This window comes from Hyaena hyaena, unplaced genomic scaffold, assembly GCF_003009895.1.
Source record: "Hyaena hyaena isolate Hyena2069 unplaced genomic scaffold, ASM300989v1 scaffold_381, whole genome shotgun sequence".
NCBI lineage: Eukaryota > Metazoa > Chordata > Mammalia > Carnivora > Hyaenidae > Hyaena > Hyaena hyaena.
In genome coordinates this window covers 1,220,503-1,243,318 of record NW_024081012.1, presented here as the reverse complement: position 1 = coordinate 1,243,318, position 22,816 = coordinate 1,220,503, and the positions used below count along the sequence as shown (strand labels likewise).

The 22,816-nt window shown below is 37.2% G+C and overlaps 1 protein-coding gene across 1 annotated transcript in view; it reads right to left on the bottom strand.

Moving 5' to 3' along the window:
• The window catches only part of ARHGAP15 (Rho GTPase activating protein 15), a 629,407-nt gene that overhangs the window by 55,134 nt on the left and 551,457 nt on the right, over positions 1-22,816 (bottom strand). The window contains exon 13 of the mRNA XM_039250736.1: positions 6,779-6,884. Within this exon, the coding sequence (XP_039106667.1) occupies positions 6,779-6,884 (106 nt within the window). The remainder of the gene's footprint in view (positions 1-6,778; positions 6,885-22,816) is intronic.

The window sequence follows — 22,816 nt, the reverse complement described above, 5'->3', positions numbered from 1 at the left end:
AGGAAGGAAGGAAGGAAAAGAAAAAAGAAAATAACAATTTGCACAGGTTCCTCAGTTTCCAGTAAAAATACCCATGGCCTGCAAGCTGTTGGCTATCAGATATTATAGTTGGGTGAGCAACCAAAGGGTACAGAAGAAGGGTGGAGTGCCAGAAGACAGCACAGAAAAACACAGCCTGCTCCAAAGCACACCAGAGCTGAGTACTCAGAGGCCTGACTGGAGGCAGAGAGCTTCTCCAGCCATTGCTCTTGAAGACCAGAGAGAAGGGCAAGAGATCAGGGGCTTTCAAGTTCATTCTTTAAGCATGTCTCATTGTTTACCCCAAACTATCAGGAATGCTCACAGTGCCATTTTAAAATAAGGGTGGATGAATTCTTTCTCTACCCTTGTATCCTCACACAACTCTTATGTTTCTAGGTCATCATCATTTGAGTTGCCTCTGACATGCTTTTGTAGAATATTTTATTTAACACCCATGAAGACCACAGAGAAGCTTTACATATCAGTTTACTCTCACAAAATAGCCACAGCTCAACAGTTTCGCCTTTCAGCGAGGCATTCAACTGGCATGCTCCATGAGATTTGTCTATCCAGCCATATCATTCCTTAACCTTGGAATTCTGTGAACAGCTGGGTGATTTTCTTAAAGTCAATGCAAAAGGGAAGATTTCTTAGTTTCTTTTCAACCTATTTTATAAAGTGCAAGTCTCCTATAAGAATGTTTATTTGCATCTAAAGCCTGCAGCAAATATATTCTTCCAAAGCTATTTTTGAAAATCAGTGAATGACATGATTTCATTAGTCATCTCTAAAAGCCACCCATTTCTAAGATATTTTGAGCTTCTCTGAATAATGTATACTACAGGGGAATTAAATGTTGTATCATATATTCCCTACTCAAAAATTTGAGATTGTTTTGGCTTCCAAAATTCATGCCGCAAAGTGAATCTGGCTAGTGAGTTCAATTTGGCTTGGTACGTAAACATACTTTGTTTTTCTGTAAGTATCATATATTATTTTTATCTTGGAAATAAAAATCATGTGGGAAAAAACTTCAGTAATAGCTAGAAGACCTTACTATAGTAATGGCAACAGGAATTCCAGAACTTCAAAAGATCAGTGCTGCCTATCAGGTAGATATGTAGTTGATAGGATTCTAGGAATGTTTATTTACACAGGGTGTTTGAAGGCACAGGATAAGACCCTACTGGTTTCAAAATACCTCATTTACTAGCTCCCATAAAGCCAGTATGGTGTTCTGTCTGGCAGAAAATTCTCACTGTGAGACTCATTCTGATAAGTAAGACTACAAGACAAGAGATCTATCCTTGGGAAACTGCTGTGGACGAGAAGCATAGGAAAAACTGTCTATCTCCAAACGCCTCATACCTGCCTAAGAGTTAAGGTAGAACAGATGATCTTAGCAAGCCACCACTTTGGCGGTGAAAACAGTCCAACCTAAGAACACGGAGCAAGATGCAAATGAGGTTGATACAGAGTCAGGGGCAGAGTAGAGGCTGGCTGGGCAGTTCACATGGGATTGGCTTGGTGTGGGGTATCATATGGTTTGTCAAACAGGTAAAATCGGCCTCAGTGGGACTAGGGGAAAGTGGCTGAGTCAAATCAGGGAGGGACTTAGATTTTGGAAAAAGATTCTGTGGTGAGATAAAAAAATTTTCTGGAAGCAAAGAAATTTGGCAACCCAGCTTCTACAATTTTTCCTACATTTATTTCACTAAAAATTATCTTCTATTTCTGTCACTATACAAATGATACATATTGATGTATAATATTTATCTAGAATAATAAGTGATAAGTGATAGGTACATAATAAGTGATAGCTACTGTGTGAAACTCTTTTTTTAATGTTTATTTATTTTTGAGAGAAAGAGAGAGAGACAGACAGACAGACACAGTGCAAATGGGGGAGGGGCAGAGAGAGAGGGAGACCCAGAATCTGAAGCAGGTTCCAGGCTCTGAGCTGTCCGCACAGAGCCTGATGCAGAGTCTGAACTCACGAACTGTGAGATCATGACCTGAGCTGAAGTAGGATGCTTAACCGACTGAGCCACCCAGGCTCCCCTCTTCACCTGTTTTCTTAACTTCAATGTTTCCTTCTATACCATTGTTAGGAGAGAAAAAGCAACATATGGAGGGAAAAAAAACTCTCATAATTTAATGACTCCAGGAAAGAAATATTAATATTTCAACAAAAAATTTTAGCCTTTTCCAGATGCACACATTTTCCACATGGTTATACTCTCTTTGAGTATATAAGATATTGTATCTCTGACTTAAACTTAACAGATCTCTAAATTAAAAAAAAAATCAATTAGCCATGAAGTACATTTCACTAAGCTTATATGATGTATCATGTTCTATATAACCTTCCCCTATCACTGAACACTTAGGTTGCTTCCAAGCTTCTACCAGTGCAAATATGACTATAAGCAATTTTGCCTGCATAAACTGCCTCTCCTATTACTGAAGAAGACTGGCTCGAAAGACATAAAGATTTGAAAGGTTTTCATTCTGGAGATATATTACATATATGACTTTCCCATTATGCTGATTGGTACATCCTAACTGGCAGCGTATAAAAGGCTTGATCCAATATACACCCAACAAAATGGGATTCATCCTGTTTAATTAGTTTTCAATAACCTCATATTCTTCTTTCTCTATATTTGCAAAAGAGAGAAAAGGGTGCTTCCTTCTACACAGTATCTCCTTTTGCCTTTTTTATTATTATTACTGTCACAATCACCCAGCGTTGAAACCTCAGACTTATCTCCATGGCTGACTGGATATGGGGATAAAGAAATAAGATAAATAAAAATTGTGTGGACTTTTGCTTTGAAAAGTCTCAAGGTTTAAGCCATTTCTTTCCATTTGATGTTCATCACTCTAATCCAGCCACAACTCCCAGGTGGCCTCCTGGTTCTTTTCTCCTTTGATCTTGTTTACCTTACACTCTGTTGTCCAACTACTTCCATAAATATTGAGTACATCATGCAATTGTCCCATAGTAAAGTTTCAGTGGTTCTCTATGGCTTATATAGCTCCTTTGCCTGGCTCTACTACCCATCAGTACCTAAACCTTATCTTTGTAGGTCCTCCTTCCTCATTAACTTCATCTTTACTTTGCCTCCCTGCCTTTCCAAAGAAGCAGGCTAAAGGAAAATGCACTTGACACATATGTTATAGAGATAGAACTTGTCATTTATGTGATGATTCAGGAGGTACTACAGGACCTTACAGTACTTATCACTGTGATGCCAATTTGTGAAAGAGGCTATTAGTAAAGGTTTCTGGTTGATGGCATTTTGAGATGATAGCTTATTGTGAATTTCTGGTCTTATGTGATCACAACGGAAGCATAGAACTTGACCTTGAGTTTGATCAAGAATGAGGACTCTGGACTCTGAGACTATTCAGCCTATGCAGCCATTGTCTAATCTTCTGCTTAATGCAGTCACAACTCTTTAAAATTTCTGGCTTTTGTGGACAGGACTGGCACCCACCCTGTAGTCTAATTATGTCATATTAAACTTTCTCAGTTGGTAGTTTCTCTGTTTTCTAGGGAATGTTTAACTCAGTGCAGTGCAAAAATTGGAGTTCTGTTCTGTGGGCTATAGAGTACGTAGGTCAAGTGGAATTTTTGGCACTTCATTACATTCCCTGACCCTCACTAAACAAACTTCAAAATATATATATTTGCAACAATTTGAAATAAACACTACATACAAGTGTTGATGGTAGATTTTCTGAAGAACTACCAAATTCATCAAGACTAAGGAAAACATTCTAATGATTCTTTTAAACATGAATATTTTTAAATTCCTATTAAACAATCTTCTTATTTAGTCTTCTCAGGCTTTGATGACATGCCACGATTGGCTGTTTATCAAAAACTTAGCAAAAAATGATTAATAAGATATAATCATGTGCACACACTTGTGCATAATTAAACCCAGTTTATAAATCAGTGCAGGGTGGAATATGGTTACACCATTCAAGAAAGGTTGGTGACCTAGCAAATAACGCTTTTCTCTCCATTTATAATTAAAAAAACCTTTTAATGTGAATGCTGTGAAGGTGATATAAGAATCTGATCTTAAATCTTGGTTAGAAACATCTATTTTCATCACTGCTGAACTGAACGAAGTTCTAACAGAATTGGGAAGTTACATTAGATACAGATATAAGAAACATGATGAGGCATTAATTGTTATTCCTGGGATACTGAGGCATAAAAGCGGAAGATTCTCATCCTTATGAGATTTTTAATTGGATGGATTTTCATCTGTTTTATTTTTTTTTCAAAGGAGGACTTAGCTGACTCTAAGTTTCTTCATTTTATAGTTGTTCATTCAGTTGAAGGAAAAAATGAATAACTGAGGCTGAGTACTGGATATTTCTCAAGATTTCCAAGACTAGGTAGTACATAGCAGTATGAATATGCTCTCCTTTTGTTTTATGACTTCATCCAGTTCAAGTTACTAGGATAAGCACTCCAGTGTTAACTTGTAACCTGAAACCCTTTTCATGGTGTGCCTGGATCCTATGGGGAAAGGATTTACATTTGAGGAATGCTTACCTTGTGCCAAGCATTTTATATGTGTTATCTCATTTAATTCTCATAACCACAAGGTATGGTCGATATTATTTAATCCGATTTTATGTGCTTGAAATCATAAGAGGAGCAAAGTATAAAGTGAGGATTTGACCTTCTCTCTTTTTCTATTTCCCTAAAACCCAAGATCCTTTCACTAAACCACATGGGTTTCCCAGGAGAGTCAATATGTGGAGGTGATAAGAGGGGACATCCTAGCAAAAAGGGAAGGTCTGAACCTTGACACAGGTTATCTTCTGGGGTGAAATAAGAAAGAAACTAATATGATGAATTAGATTAAAGCATGTTCCCTAATGTAGTAACTGATTAAGCAAATCATGGACTATCCAGACTATGAAATGCTATGTAGATGTCATCATTAGAGAGAATCACGTCAAGTCTGTTTAATGACATAGAAGGCTGTCCATGAGTTGCAAAATACTGCATAATAATATGTGCAAAATGATTCACTTTAACACAATAACAACCATACAGACATATGTTTGCATGTGCTTTAACACAGGTCTGAAAGCATATATACAAAATTGTTGGTCACTTCTGCTCAGCAGGCTAAGAGTAACCAGTAGACAAATTTTACCTCTTAATCTATATGCACTACTGTTGCTTAAATTTTGTGTGTGTGCAATTACATGTATTAAACTTATAATTAAAAAGCATATAATGGATTAGTTGAATAATCTGTAGGAATGACTCAACCCAAGGAATGGATGATTAAGGAGATTTAATCTCGCCGAAGCAAAACAGTCCAATCTATTTGACATTCTATCAGGCTTCAACATTACTATATGTATATGGCGAAAGCTAAAACCTCATCAGTTGAATTGCACTCTGCCTTATCTGAAGAAGGTGTTAAGGCACCAGTCATTTCAAACTTAACGTGTCCAAATGGAGCTTTCTAATCTGCTCTTCTTATTCAACCCATCTATCTGTGTAGTACTACCATTTCTTCATGTGCCTAAGTCCAAATCCTAAGAGGCACACTTGCTTTTTCCTTTCCTGTTCGATCTGTATTCTGACCAGCAGCAGATCTAACCTGACCCATCACCAGTTTATCTCTTTAAGGACTCCACATAAGCCATCCTTACCTCCTGCCTGGACTACCATGGTTGCCTCCATACAGGTCTCCTTGCTTCCATTTTACAAATCCACTCTCCACATGGCAGCTAGAGGGATCTTTTATATTCCCTCACTTTATCACTCCTCATGGTTTTTCATTGTATTTATATTTATTTTATTATCTTTTTTTTTTTAGAAAGAAAGAGAGGTGAGAGAGAGAGAATGAATGAGCTGGGGGGAGGGTCAGAGGGTGAGAGAGAATCCTAAACAGACTCCATGCTCAGCACAAAGTCCAACACGGGGCTTGATCACCTGACCCTGGGATCATGACCTGATATGGAATCAAGAGTTGCACGCTCAACTGGGCCAGCCACCCAGGCACCCCAGTTTTTCATTGTATTTAGAATACAATCCAACTCTCTCACTGAGGCTCGTAAGAACCTATGTGACCTGATACCAGATGATCTAATGGCTATGACCTTAACTCCTACCACCATCCTCCTAGTTCATTAAGCTCTAACTATTCTGGCTTGCTTTCTGCTTTTCAAAAACATCAAGCTCTGTGGGCCCCTCGACCTTTACATTTGCTTTTTTTTTTTTTTTTTGCCTTCAATACTCTTCTTTTAGCTTTTTACATGGATGGCACCTTACTAATCTGAATCAATGTTTTACAAATGAGGAAACTGAATTTCTGACAGGGTTACTTATTCATAGTCATAGCACTTGCTACATGATGAAGCTACGGTTTGCTCTCAATTCTGAATTATTTCATGTTCTTTCCATTATACTAGATAATGAAGTAAAGACAGTCCATCCTAGGGCTGTGGGTAAGGTTATGACAATTGATCAGCAAATGCCTACTTGTTGAAAATATTAGGAAAAATAACTTATTTTAGAGGTTCCTTTTATAAGTTCTCCTTTCTACCTTTAGCACCTTCTCCAGCTTCTGCAGGAAGACTTACACTGGCTATGGGGAAAATTTGAGATAAATGCATTTAGAAAATCTTGTCTGTGAGAGTTGAAATTCAATACTGCCATATAAGAAATGAGAATATGAGGACCCAATCAGAACCCCTTACAACTTACTTGGTTAGATGTCCAAAGAGAATTTTCATGGTGTCACGATTTGGTGGGGGGAGTTTTTGCACAAGAGACTTTATAGTTTCAATTCTTGTGTTGTAGTCTTGCTTTTCTGAAAAATAAAGAAATAAAAAGGAAGGTTAAAAAAAAGAAGATTTTATAGGTGCATGAGGGAATTTTCTTAGGAGAATTTTGGACTAAAACTTAGCAACATAAAGTTCTAACTGGCAACCAAAGAGAATAGATGTGTTCAACATCATTGTCATGAAGTTTTTTATTTTGACTCTGATGTAGATCATAGTAACATCAAGCAGCAACAGTGTAGGTTTGACATAATCTTCTTGTTAAGATCAGTTATTGAATCAGTTTTATAAATGATTTACTGTTTTATAAAATACAGGAAGGTGAATAAGGGCTTTTCAAAGATGTCCACGCCCTAATTTCTGAAACCTGTGAATATGTTGCCTTCTATGACAAAAGGGACTTTGCCAATGTGATTCAATTAGGGACTCTGAGATGGGGAGATTATTCCAGAGTTATCTGTGTGGGCCCAGTAAAATCACAAAGGTGGTTAAGAGAAAAGCAGGAGGATCAGTCAGAGAGAAAAGATGATGTATCAATGGAAACAGAAAAATAAAGGCTATTCGATGAAAGGCCGTGGGCTAAGGAGCGAAGACAGCTTCTAATAACCGTAAAAGGCAAGGAAAGAGGGTCCCCGGAAGAAGCATAGGTCTATCAACACCTCAATTTTTGCCCTGTGAAACTGATTTCAGACTTCTGACCTCCAGGGATGTAAGATAATAAATTTGTGTTGTCTGAAGCCACTGAGTTTGTGATAATTTGTTATAGCAGCAATAGGAAATGAACAGATGAGGACACACAGTGTGATTCAATTACCAATATTCTATTGTTCACTTGGTTTTGTGGAAGGGTAAATAATTTTTTTAATTACTTCTGTGTTATCTTCTCTCTCTAACAGAATCTGGTTTTGCTATAAAATTAAAAAGTGCAAAAATTAGAAATTGAAGGCATATTACTTAGTCATATATATTTTAAAAAATAAGTTGTTTAAAACTACCACCTAGATTGCTTTCTTTCATTTTGCTTCTTTTTTCCTTTATGGGCATGGACAGCATGATAAGAGTTGATTTACTTAGCATCTAGAGTATTCATCTACCATAATTTTAACCAGGACTTAGAATTGTAATTATTTATTCAACTTAAACACTTTATGCACATTGATGTAGGCACCTTTATTTCCATACTCTGTCTCTAACTCACAGAGCTCCTGGAGATCCTTAAGCGGTCACTTTTGGAAAAGATGATATATGAGAATAATATGTAAGGTACACATCCACCCAATATCTCTTCTCTTCTTTAGCAAGACAATGCATTGTTGAGTGGATGGCAGCACACTCTGTGAAAAGAGTTCTTTTCCCAGACTCCTTGACAGCTGGAGTGACTGTGTGACCACATCAGGCCAACGAGACTTCAGCCAAAGTGATAGATGGAGCTTCTGATGAGGCCACGTGCCAGGAGCTGATGTAGTTTTTTAGCCTTTTTACCTTTCTGCTCCTCAGAGTGTAGATGGAATGGTTGTACCATCAGGTAACCTTGAGAATTGAGTCCATGCAGCTAGAAGGAGCTTCTCTGAGTCTGTGAAGCAGTCAAATCAGTCCTGTACTTTCTGTCTCTGGGTTTTGTTAACAAAAGAAAATCAGCCATAGAGGACCAAAGGCTTTGAAGATGAGTCTCTGATACTAATGCCAAACACAATGCCTAATACAAAGTGCTTCCAAAACTTCAGTTCATTATCACCTGCTATTAGGTACGTAAACCCTACAGAGTAGGGTAAGAAAGAGTTAGTTCAGAAGCTGGCAGGTTTGTTTGTTTTTTTAAACACACTGTTGCAAAAGAAACTTCTAATAAGGAATTATAGGAAAATATCCTGCAAAAGATGGTATTTGGCTGCAGTGGAGTGGGGGGCAATCTTCCTAGTAGAACTCTGCTTGGAAACTTTTCTTCTTCCTCCCCAAACCACAAAGGACTATAAATAATGCCTCCCACAGTTAGAGCTTTCAAAATTGCAGTTATTCTTAGAAGAGTTCCAACATAATATGGATTAAACAACTGCAAATGAAAGAGACAAAGGGAAGAGAGAGAGAAATTTAAAAAAAAAAAAAAGGAGAGAGAGAAAGTAAAAGAAAAGCCAGTTGCAACATCATTGCAGATATAATCTTTCTTCCAAAAGGAAATAAAGCTCCCTTGTCACTTAATGATGGTAAGACAATGCGATGGTAGGACCACTTGGAACCTATGGGATAGATCTAACTCAGAAAAATAAGTAAAACAACTCAATAAAGCTGAGAGTGAAATTGGTACAGCTCTTAAGGGTACTTGGATACCTTATAACTAGTTATCTGAAGCTAACACACACACCAATGATTATAATTCACATGTAAATGCACACACACACACGTATGCAAATACACATACACACATTTATATATGCACGAGGTGGAAACATTTCTGCATAGTTGGCATGATACTAGAAGTATCATTTACCTAAGGATCTGGTGAACCACTTGGTTCAAGCAATAAAGATGACATTGAGAGAGGAGACGAAGGAAGAGGAGGAGAGGAAACCTTTCTAATTTCACTTAAATTTCTCACCATCATAACGATCAGGTCACTGTCAGAGTTTCCATCACTGTCAGAGTCTCCAAAAAAGGGATCAGTTGACATTGGGAACTAAATAAGCAGCAGTTATAAGTTAAGTTTGAGAGACAATTAAGTGGAGAGTGGCCTAAAATGGCTACATCCAGGAGCAAACTTCAGTTTTAGGGAACGTATGATTCAGGTTTAAGAAAAGTTGGGGGTTGCTTAATTATATATATTTAAATTTGCAAGGTCACTGCCATGGTGCTTGAGGAAGAATTAAAACTTTAATAAGCTTATTTAACCATGAGATAGAAGAACTACGAAACTGCCCTAGACAGAGTCAGTTTGCTCTCTTCTACGTTCCACTGCACTTAAGACATTCTATTTATTCAACATTCCACATGGTTATTTCCAACTTGAATGGCTTTCAAGTTCTCCCATTAAGCTGCGAATTTTCCTATGAAGCCAGACAGATTTTATACTGGCACATAGAGGGTTAAATGAACCAAGAGAGGGGCGCCTGAGTGCTCAGTCGGTTGAGCATCTAACTTCAACTTTGGCTCAGGCCATGATCTCACGGTTTGTGGGTTTGAGTCCACGTCAGTCTCTGTGCTGACAGCTAGCTCAGAGCCTGGAGACTGCTTCGGATTCTGTATCTCTCTCTCTTTCTGACCCTCCTCTGTTCATGCTGTCTCTGTCTCTGTCTCTGTCTCTCTGAAATAAATAAAATATTTTACAAAATTAAAAAACATAAAAATAAATGAACAAAGAGAGAATTATTGAACAAATGAAAGACATGAACATGGATTAGAATACACAGACCTTGGTTTGAATTTTGTAACAGCTTTTTATTAGCTGGGTGGTCTTGGAAAACTTTCTCACTTTCTTTGAATAATATCTAAAAGGCTTATTTATGGATTAAACAAGATAGTATGTAATATACCTAGCACAATAGCTAGCAAAAAGTACATACTGCATAAATATTCACCCCTTTCTCACCCTCACGGTTTTTGAGGTCCATGCTGTGTCTAGGTCACCCTTTATTTTCAGCAGCAAGCAACCTATCTGGTTGCACTGGCCGTTCAAAATGTAGTTGCCAATACTGGAACTGAGTTGGCGCCAATTGGTGACAACACAATTGCCATGCTAGCCTGACATTTCACAGCACACTAGAAACTTAGTGATCGCCAGAGACTGATGATGGGATTGGGGAGCAAGTGAGTTACACTTAAGAATCCTAATAAAAGTATATGGTGGTTTCCATACCTGCTTCTAAGAAACATTCTACATGAAGGCTATTTCATAGAAATACTTTTTCTCTCTTTCTCTACTTTTATACATACTTGAGAAATTGCACAATTGAACAGTGGTACATGCATTGTGTGGCTAAGTTATCTTTAAGTACTGAAGGGGAAGTGAACAATGGTTCAGAGAGAGCTGGAATATTATTAAGGAAGAGAAATTTACTTTCCTTACAACATCATCAGAAGAAAATCTTTGAAAAGGTTATAGGCAAGCAGTGGTTTTCCTTTCAAATCAATACCACACCCACTCTTCCATAGCTTGTAGAAGCAGGAAATAGCACAAATACTTCTAAGTGGAGGAACATCTAAAAACATGATTGGATACATTAAAATTGAAATGACACCTTTTCAGATCTGGTTAACTGATGTGTCATATAAGGACTTGGAATCCGCATACATAACACAGGACTGGTTAACGAGCTAAGATTCATATAGAGCTTACTAAAGATGTGTCACCTGTCTTCAGTTGATTCAGTAAGCATCTGAAAGACAGCATTTTCTATTAATATTTCTCGTTCAGCATATGTTTTCTCATTATTGTAAAGTGTTGAGAGTTTTGAGAAGACTTTGAGATATCTCTGACTTTTTTTTTACATTATGACCTAAGGGAAAGGGAAGAACTTCTTCTTCATGGAGAATTAGAGAAATCCCTTAGGTAAATTATGAGACTTCAAAATCTTTCCAGTAATAAGGAACTCCATAATTCTTCCCCCTTTTCCTCACATTTGCCCCTAACCTCATTCCTGTGTGTTTTATTTTTGTATCTACTCTATGCTTTATAATACCTCTGTTTTAGTTCTCTACCTATATCCCAACTGCCTCCCCAGTCTCCAAGCTGTGAATATAACCTCCTCTCTAACTGCACACAAAACCTGTCATTGTTTCCACTGCTGGATGGTAGAAATGTCTATTAAAAAACATATAACATACATGTTCATGTTAAAATAGTAAACAATTTCTTCCTAATGCCTATCCCTTGCCCACCTGACTCCATATTCTCAAACTACATGAAACTCTGTTGTAAATGAGCTTCTTGCAAAACAACTCCAGGCTACTTAGAAAAGTAACAGCTCCTACGTGATGTGAAATAGCCTTTAATGTTATGATAAGGATGTGGCTTTATAGTTTTGCCCTGATTCATGGTTTTGAGGACACATTTTTAAAAATATAGTTTATGAGAGTTACATTTACATTTATCTGCATGAAATGTTGCTACTAAAACAAGGACATTTACAACCAAATGCTTTTTCTGCAAAGAGATAAGATAAAGTTATACAATGATTGAAAGAGTTCTGTGCAGTGCAGAACCCTGGACCTGGTGACCTCCGGACACTTTTCTGGCCTTATCATCCATTCATTTATTATTCTTAACTTATTTATAGCCACATGTTAAATTATATTCCAAAATTAATTCTTCTCTGTTATGTGGGTTCACCCAGAGGAAGGAAAGACCAGATTCTCTCAGCATCCAATATATGGGCAGTACTACTCCTTCTGTTTATCTGTAACTCTTAAAGGACAACTATACCCCTTTGTTTTAAAAAGGTCAGCAATATCACAGCTGTTCTGCTTCTGAAAGTTATTCTGGAATGTATAATGCATCCGGTAAGAAAAAGATGGTAGTCACTTACACGTTGGGGCCACATTTGGAAGAAAGCAGTTGCGTTTCTATTCAATTCATAATTTTTTGTATCATGACCATTTCAGAGTTTAGAGACTGTCTGGCTTACAGAAGTAATAAGTATCATCAGATAACGTTTTATGTATTATTTCACTCTACAACTGAATACAAATCTGAGGATATGCCTTTTAATTATAAAACTTGAGGTAGATGCCGAGGAATCATCCAAGTCTTGATAAATGCCTGATAAATTTCTTTAAATAACTTACATTTACTTTAGGGAGAATCATGTGAGGGCAAATTCAGGACTCGCAGATGGATGCAAATAAACATATACTTCAAATTCATGTTATAAAATAACAGAAGCCATATATCATGAAGAAGTCTGAAGAACTAGTTGAGAATTTTTATTCTGCTTTATGATTTGGGGCAACATATGATAATGTTGCTTGAATTCTTGATGCTTCCCATTCCTCAAAAACCCAAAAAGCCCATACCCCATAGGACTGTTTGTAGAATTAAACATTTCAGTGCATATCAATGCACAGATAATGAGTGCTTATTAATTAGAATCTTTCTTTTGAATCATCCTCTCGATCAGGGTCGGCACATGATTGCTCATGGTTCAAGGCTGTTTCCAAAATCACAAAAAGCCATATATATGAATCTTTAGTACCTTTTCCTAAAAACAGTAACAAGTCGTAATATGTGTTATCTTTGTAAATACACAGAATGCTGTCCATTATCAAAGAGTGTTTGGTCATAATTCATAAGTAGATATAGTGTATCATAAATAGAAGTGTCATTATATCATAAACTGAGAATAACTGTGGCCTTCAGGTTAACCTGTGGTTGGCTTTAAGATTCTACTCACCCCACTTGCCATCTGTCTCTAAACTAGAAAAGCCTTGTGTTATATTCAATTAAAAGGAAGGCACATTCTCAATGCCTTCTTCTCAATGGTAAGTTTGACTTTGGGTGGTGATGAGCTATGTCAAAACAGTTCAAATTGAAAATGGAGGTATGTAACTTGCAAGGCAGGAAAGATGCAGCAGGAACTGAAGCTACTTGACTCAGGAAAGACCTCTTTCTTTCTCTCGTGTGGATGGCCCGAGAATTAGAATGAATCACCGCCCTGGCACACTTGTATTCCTAGTTTCTCCTTCCAAGATATATTAATATTTTGTCTGATTTCTGAATAAAGAAGGCTTTAAGGAAGAATTTTAAGGATGAAATAACTCTCCGTAGCTAATAAATGTCAGTAATGAAAATACTACGGCTGATTGCGTAAGTCCATGGATTCTTTAACCTGTGAGGAGACCTTCAGCACAGTGGCTAGTTTAGTGTCATTTCCAGACGCCATTTCTGATCCTTGTGCTGGAGGAGGTCGGCCGTTAGGAGCAAACCTAATCTTGTTAAGTGCAACCTTGATCTCTTTCCATCCCTACTCTTACTCTCTGACAATGAACAATCAGAAAATTAAAGAAGTTAATTAGAAAGTTAAAAGAAAAAAAACTAGTTCTTAAATAATTTTTTAGAGTATTAAGCATAGACATGTATGCCTCGTTGAAGAAAAAAATATTAATTAAGAGCTATGTGCGACCTGTGGCAGATACAAAGTTGATCCCTGGCTTCTGTCATTTGACAATTCAAGGGGGGAGATATGATATACACTATGTCATGAGAGGTATTTAAATTTAAGACATATCATAATGTTGATATGAGTGAAGTTTACATGTTTCTTCTGACTCAAGGAGTCCCCTAAATTGATCGTTAAACTCATATTGCTTCTGAACTGTTAGCTCTTTATACCAAAAAATTCAAAATAATTGAGAAATGTACTTAATACGAAATCAACTAATGTAAAATTCTATTTAGTTATTTTCTGAAGGCCTTAGAATGATTATTCTTAACTTCTTTACACATTCCCCCAAATATATTCAGGCAAGTAATTAAAGCATCTTTACTTTTTCATGTGCCTATACCCATGTTATTCTAGAGACTTCAGGTGCATTGACCACACACTGAGGGCAAATTTGGAAAAAGTATTCAAGTTTTAATTGTAACTTTAACAAAATTTTTAACGTTCATTTATTATTTGACAGAGAGACAGAGTGCAACTGGAGGAGGGTGCAGACCCCCCACCACACACACACACACACAAAATCCGAAGCAGGCTCCAGGCTCTGAGCTGTCAGCACAAAGTGTAACGTGGGGCTGGAACCCACAAACCGTGAGGTCATGACCTGACGTGGGGCTCGAACCCACGAACCGTGAGGTTATGACCTGAGGTGAAGTTGGAGGCTTAACCTAATGAGCCACCCAGGGACCCCAATAGTAACTTTTAATAAAGGGCATTATTGCTTTGGTGCAACCAGTTATAAGATGAAGCATTTCCTAAAATTCACCAACCTAAAGTTGTCTCTCAAACACCACTTCCTCAATTTTGCAGCAATGCCCCTCTTTGTGTGAATTGAAGAGGAAAGCAAAAGCTGACACCCCAGTAGCAATCTTCACAGGAAAAGCGTGATTGTATTGTCCTCCCTAGAATTTCTTGTTTTCAAAGTAATTTCGGAGGTGTCATGGTGGCCAAGTATATTTCTGTAACTTACAAATGATACTAATTCATCCTCAGGCAATAGTCTGTGCTGAGAAAATAAAGCTCACTAGTTTCTTTCTTTGAAATTCAGTTCTCCTGTGAGAATTTTCTTTAAACTATACTTATTCAAGCATATCTGCTTTTACAAGCTTTAAAAAAAAAAAAGAGTTACCATTTTGAGTCATCTGACATCTTTCTAATCATAAACCAGTAATTCTTTTCAAGCTATTCAAGTAGCTATTTATATTAAGCATTATCTTTGCACATTTTCATGAGGATAGAAATCAGACAAATACTTTTCTAGATCTGAAGTTTTTAATACGTGTCTACCTCTTTCCATTGGTAGGTAAATTAAATTTATTTATAGGGAATTTAAAAAATCTCACTTAAAAACAACTAGGATCTGCCACACAATTAAGAAAAATGTGAACTAAAGAAGCATTTCCCCCATCTTTTAGCTTAAACATACATTTCTTTCAAAAAGCATATTAAACTTATCTATAACTATCCATTTTGATTTTGAGCAAAAGACCTCTGAAGAGGCAAAAGTGCTTGGTATGGTGAACTGTTTTTGCAGCCAGTCTATTTGACATGGCCACACAGTGACACTGAGAACAGAGGAGAGTTAGTAGCACAAGCATCAAAATCTTTTAAGAAAATAATTTTATGATTCAGCTTTTTTTTTTAATTGTGAGACTTATTGTAAAAGAAGAAAAACAGGCAACATGTGGTAACTTTAGTCAGCATTTCTGAACTGGGAATGATAAACACCTCTGCCTGGCTCTGGCATTTATCAGGACTGAGATATTATTACCACATAGAGTCACAGCATGGTTACTGTTATCATCGGAAAAAAGAGCCAGCTAATCTTAATGGTTTGTAAAGCCGTTACCTGCACTGGTCTGACATTTATCATGATCATTTTACCACATGGGTCCTACATAGCAAAGGTCTTTTATCTGGAAGGGACATCACTATGAATTATTATTTGCAGCTAGGTAGAAAATTGTATGTTGTAGATACCTTTTCTCATTATAAATCACATAGTCACATTTCACCATTTCCCCCAGAAAGCTGCTGAGCCTAGGTTTTTTTTGTCACAGCTTGCTTTCCTCTCCATCTCTCTCTCTCTCTCTTTATAGTTTCTTGAAAATATTAGCCACTTTTTCATTAATACCTTTAATATAATTTTTGAAGAACTATGCATACGGTAGGTGAACATATGAATATACTTTCATTATAGTTAGGGGACTTTCCTCTACATTCTGGGAAGGGACTGCACAGTACTTTTAGAAATCGAAGTTGATAAACTCTCTACTTTTGCTGTTATTATTGTTGTTTTAAATGCTTATTCTCCTTTCTGTCTTGGTGGGCAGATCTTTTCTGTTCCCGACCTTGCCAAGAGAATATTTACCAGTAGATCAAACAAAATTTCTGATGCTTGATTTGAAATACTCAAAACACGAATGCCATCTCTTGCTTGAAATTCTTAGCTTGGAAATGTGTTCTCAGGAGGAGAAAATACACTTTTATTTTGCCAGATTGTGAGTCTTTTCAGATTTTGTTTTCAGCAAGTTACAATGGAGTAGAAGTTTCCTCCAACAAATTTGTTTAAAAAGATGCTTAGTTTCTGTCCTTATATGTCCTAATCATATAAATTAACATATAGAAGAAAGGAGGATATTAAAAGGTACCATGTTTTAGAACCATGAGACCAAGTCAGTAAAGTGAAATGCATTAATTTGACAATGGAAAATTGCAGTGAAGAGCCCAAGTTGTTTACCATGGGGAAGAAATGAACAAATCTTCTCTTTTAAAAAGATTGAGACAACTAATCTTCTGAAAGAGATATTTATATATTTTCTTCTTTCTCAAGTGTTCCATTAGGAATAAACAAGCCAGAAATTCTGCACTTTTATAATGAAGAGGGAGGAGAATTCCTTGCCATTTTTGCATTTAGGAAGAAATGTGCAAGAAGAATGTGACAATTTAAGCAAATCAAGATTGTTTCAAATGGATCACAAACGGGACTTTGTGGGATATTTTATACTAGCATGTGAAGCAAACAGTAAATTTGAAAGGAGGATTTTCTCAATGGTCTAGTTCTGATGTGTTTTCCCATTTCTTTGTGTGTTTAAAAGAGGCTTGGATGTGGTGTTTTAATATTGCTTCGACTCTTTTGCAAATGAGTTCTGGAGAAATATTCGCACATGAAGGAAAGCCGATGTGCTGTAATGCTGACAGCAGCTGGGAGGATATGAATGAAGAAACCAGATTCCCGAGGCTGAATTTAGCAAAAATAAACACCTATCATTCCATTAAAAAATTACCATTTTAAATGTTTATGGGCATCAATAGCAGACCATTCTCCCTTTGATAAAACTAATATATATATATATGTATGTATGTATTTTCCCTCAAATAACTCCATTCCTTAAGGGGTGGGATAAAAACTTTAACCTGATGTGCAGTATTTTGCAGTGATGTGCCTTCGTTTGCTGCCCTTGCTACATTTGGCTACACATTAATTTCTGTATTATTATCAATTTCTTCCAAAGGAAACAGTTTCTGTTTCAGGAACCTGTGAGACATGCTTGCATGCATTGGGGTGTGGTGCGAGAGGGGGTGGTTGCAGGAGGTCACTTGTGAAATTAACCTGTCCTTTTACTGCTTAGAATGAGTTGCACACACTTTGTGTGGTTCAGTCGTCTAAGATTTCATTGTAAAGGGGTGGTCCTGTATTCCAACATACTGCCTTACCAATCAGAAAAAGGCGACACTGATTTAAAACAAATAACAAACCAAGCTTTCGTATTCTTCTATTTCAGAATGACTCTTTTGTTCTAGTTGAACAATTTCCTGCCATGATTGCTCCCCAAATACTGCAATGTGGGAGCATTTCCAATAATTAGCCAGGGGCTTTTTTGCTTGGATTTTTCTTCTTTTCTGGGGAACTGGGTGAATCGTCGAGTGCTAATGAATGTCGGAGACTTCTAGCAGTGGTTCGAGCCAGGCACAGCGCGGGCAGACGCTTTAAGCTTCCCACTGTGCTGCAGTGCAAACTCCCCGCTGTTATGTTTACCAGAGTTTTAATGTCTGCGAAAAATTCCTGATGCAACCGAATTATGTGATGCCCTCTTGTCTGTCTAACCCCACCCCCACCGCTCCACCCCCAATTTGACAGACTCCTTTGGCCCCTGCCTATTACAGAAAGCTCCTTCTCAACTTTGTGGCCATCTTAACCACTTCAATTCTTGCCATGAGAACCCAGCTGCTTTGCAGCCATGTTTGGAGGACCATACACGTTCGATCTAGAAGTTTCCAGAGGATTTACACCCATCCTACTCTACTTATGCCACCTAATAACAGACCTCCTCCTTTCCATTGCATTTGAATTTCATCGGAGGTAATGTTAAAGTTAATCGTCGGTATTGACAAAACCAGCTTAAAGATGTGAACGTGCTTGGCGAAATGCACTGTGTCTTTAAAGGAATCTATTGAAGGACCTCAATCACTGCAAACTAAATCATGTGCTCTAAGATGAAAACAACCAATCTGTGATTTGACTTGATTTATTCTTTGTCCTTTTCTTAAAAATGGTTATCTCAAATAAAATGACCATCCCATTATATTGTAAATTGATGAATTCACCAAGTGTGATGTACAGTGAAGTTTTTAATGAATATTCATACAACTCTTTCCATCCATTAACAGGACTTAAGACAATGAGGACGTAAGACTCATTCCCATTTAGACAGTAGAGGGGAAGTGGAATTAATAGCATAAACAGCCCTCGGAAAGTTTCACTTTAATGTATCAAACTCCAGGTGCCAGAGTTTGAGGAAAATAACCAATAATAGCCATTTTTTACATATTTGATGGGACTGATTATGCAATGTGCAACTCTAAATGGCTTATAGCACATTGTAGCATGGTTCCATCCCATTGGCTACAGTAGGGTGCAGGCAGATGGATGACAGTGACAGGGAGAGAAGTGCTTTTGCTTAGCCGTGCGTTAAGATGCCATCCAGAAGCTCTGTGCACCGCAGACACTTCATTAGGATGCCAGGATAATGGTAAACTACCACTCAGAGTGACACCCCATTTCCTGCTTACTGAGCGCTCCAACCTCGGCAGATGTCAACAATCTCACAGTGCTACAGAGCAGACCTAACTTTCCAGCCACTTTGACTCCAATTTTTTCCTCCTAACAGTGCCATACATTATGTGCAATATGTAACGGCAAACACCTCACCAAAAACAAAATCTGCCCAGTTGGTTAGGACTGGAGTGCTTAATTTGTTGCCTTTGAAAAGATGAGGTACAGGGAGGTGGGTAAGAGCATACGTCCATTCACAAATTTAACCTCAACATTTCTTGCTATGATTTCCATTTGCTAATCAGTTCAAAGTGTTAATTGTGTGGTGAACTCTGATTAATAGTCGTTAAACTCTGATCACGGGGGATATGACTGTTTCTTTTAATTAATGTCCATTCCAAAGGTAAGAGATTGTGGAATCCCTTTGTTAAAGATTTTAAACTCAGTTTCGGTGTGGTTCTTAGTTGTCTGCCAAGAAAAGGCTGACTGGAGCATCTGGATGATATTTCCTCTGCAAATGTATAACTTGAGGCCATTCGCACACCACCTTACCAGCAATTCAAGCCAATAGCAACTTTTTTTTTTCCTATGGCGTAAAGTCCAAAATTCTTTTTATAAAGAATGAAGGTGTAATTTAGATAATGAAAAAAAAAAATTCCCCATATGGAAAAGTAATACTTTGAAATCTATCATTATGATAAATGATTGATTTATGTTTTGTCATTCTTAAGCATCTTCTTAGAAGTTCAAAGGGCCTTGCAAATGGCAGGACTAAAAATAAATATCCTCCTCTCAGGCCTGTTTCCATTTCCAGGTAAAGACGCAAATGTAAAGAAGAAGTCATAGGCAGAGGTCACAGTCCACAGGAGAATTTGAATGCAAACTTTCAATGTGATGCCCTCTAAAAAGAGGTGATGCAAATCTTGACTTTTGGTTTAAAGTGGCATCTGGTTGGCAACACCTAACCACCTTTTGGAACCTGTCACTAACTATGCTTGAACACAAAGAAGATAGAGTTCCTAGAATAAATAGGAGCTGACAATCAACATGGTGCCAACGAACTAAGAATCCTTTCCTTGAAGACAGATTGAATTTAATTGGAAAATGTCAGGTGGTGGGACCACCTAGCTATGGAGCTATTGAACCAGAGAGCTTGACTCTCTGGAAACAGATATGTCCTTATCTTTCTTCAACTGTCTGATTTCAAAATCAGTTTTGAGGTCTAGGCCAATCTGAAACACTGGGTAGCACTCTGTTTTCCCCGAAGCTAATGCTGTTGAGTAGTGTGAATGTTTTCTCTATTTCCTTTCTCACCAGTCCTCTCCCATTCTAACTATAGACCAGGACTCCTTTGTCACCTGTAATAATTTGGAGATAGCAGTTTTCGTAAAATAACTGAGGAGACTGAGAGCAGAAGGCAGAAACGATGCCCCGATAATGGCACATTACATCACAATAGACTCTGTGGTCCCATACGTAAAATGTCCCAGTGGGGATGGAGACTGGTAAAAATTCCGTTAGGAATAAATTCTTCGAATTAGAATGTTTTATTTATGTATTTCATCTCTGAGAGTGTAATGAGTTAAGGAATATAGTGGGAGGGAAATCAATGTCAGGATGGTGGGGCCCTAAGACGCTAAATATGCGGGGTAACAATTCATATGAGAGCTATGATTATCAATTTGTCATGTGCGTATAGCTCCAAGACAATGGTTTGACTCAAACTGAAGCAGCCGGTAAAAGGCAATATGCGTGTTTGGTTACATTTCCACCTTTTGAGATGACTAAACACAACAAAATTTACAACAATGTATGACCTTTAAAAACACTCATTTCAGATAAGAGAACAATGCTCAGAAGTGCAGAACTTTCACAATGACCATGAGGCAAACAGGAAACTATTTAGCATCTTCAATAGAATTTGAAACATCAAGGATTCTAATGAAAAGGAGCAGCAGGCCTCCACAAGGAGAGAAAGGGGTGTGATGGAAAGAGACGAGGATAATGATAAGGAGATAGTGGGCGAAAAGACAGTGGGAAAACTAAAAATGCAAAGCAATTTTTTTAATTGCTGAAAAATCAGGCCAGTGATATGGATGTCAAGCTAGAGGAGCACCCCCCGAATGTGGAAATGAAAACATGATAGGAAAGAGACATGTTAGGGAGAAGCCAGAATATTTGAAAGCTGTACAGTAATCAAGGACAAAACTAAAGCAACATTCTGGGGATTAAAAAAAAAAAACAAACTATCTCAGTATTTAAAATGACGGCCGTAGTCTAAGAAAATGCCACTGAGTATAGACCCTATCTAGATATATTTTGGCAAAACTTTGAAGTGATAGAGATCAAGGATAATCCTGTAAGTATTCGAACAAAAAGAAGACCAAGTAAGTAAACATCCAGGCTTTCCTAAGACTTATGTCCCTAAAATCTAAAGTAAAACAAAGCAGTATCTACTGTTTATAGGGGGGAAACTGTGGCCCCAAACAGTGTGCACTGTCATATTATCTTTTGCATGTTAAAACAACAGAAAGACATTCTCATCCATGCAGAGCTTTATAATAGCATTGTTTTCTTGCAAAGTTTACTGGAAGGCTTGTGTAAGCTTACCAAGTGATGAATCAAAATTTGTAACTCAAAAATAGAGACATTATAAACAAAACTAAGTATCTACTTAGTTTGGACCCAAAACTCTGAAGGCAGTATTGGACTGTTTCTTTTTGGCTTCTATTCAGTTCTCAGGCTAAGAGTGGTCCCTCTTCACAGTTCAGGTGAAAGCTCTGGGGACATATGATGACCATTTAAAATGGTGACTGATTCTCGCATTTGCTAGCAAACACCCTTATTGGAATACTGCACTGGAGAGTTTCTAAACAAGACTTCTCTCCCCCTTGTAATAATCAAAGCTTCAGAGAACAGCAGAATGTTTACTCCCATTGCTAAGACTCTTTGGTAAACATGCTTTGTATCTACAATAATTGTGTTGAAAAAACTGAGTCTGGGGACAGTTGAAGTGATAATGACTGAAAAATCAAGTAATAACAGAGATTGTGTATGAATTTTCCTATGTTACATATTTTTAATGTACATACTTAAGTAGGCACGGGAAGAAAATGTCAAGCAAGCAGGTCAAAAAGAAATATTCCCAGAATATGGTGGTGAAATTGAGAGTGATTTTAATATTCTTCTTTTTACTTTTCTGTTCAAGTTAGCCTCAATAAACATTTATTACTTTTATAATCTGTTATAAGAGACAATTTAAAATAAGCTTGTATAATTGCTAGATACCATATAATTATATATCTTTACTAAACAGTTTATTAAAAAGACTAGTAGAAAACATACCAAAATATTAACAATAAATTCTCTTTGAATAAGAGCAGTATGGATGATTTTCTTTCATTTTTAAAATGCATTTTTCAAATTTTCTGTAATGAGTATGTGCTATCTTGATAATAAAGCTAATTCTCCATGTTTGGTACACATGACAACCTTCAGCGGGTTCTATGGCACAGGAAAATATGCTGTTTTTGCAGATGAAACCATTTCTAGGAAATTAATGTACTAGACTTTCTTCTAGGTATTTCTGTTGCAGTTTATCTTTTGTTTCATGAACATATTCCAGAATCAAGAAAGCAAAGTCAAAATTTGACACTTTCTTCTCATGGCTGAAAATGTTGGGTTTCGGGTGACTGCAGGGAGAAAACAGAAGATAGAAAGCGCCACAGTTCACAGTACTATGTGTTTGCCACCTGAAGAA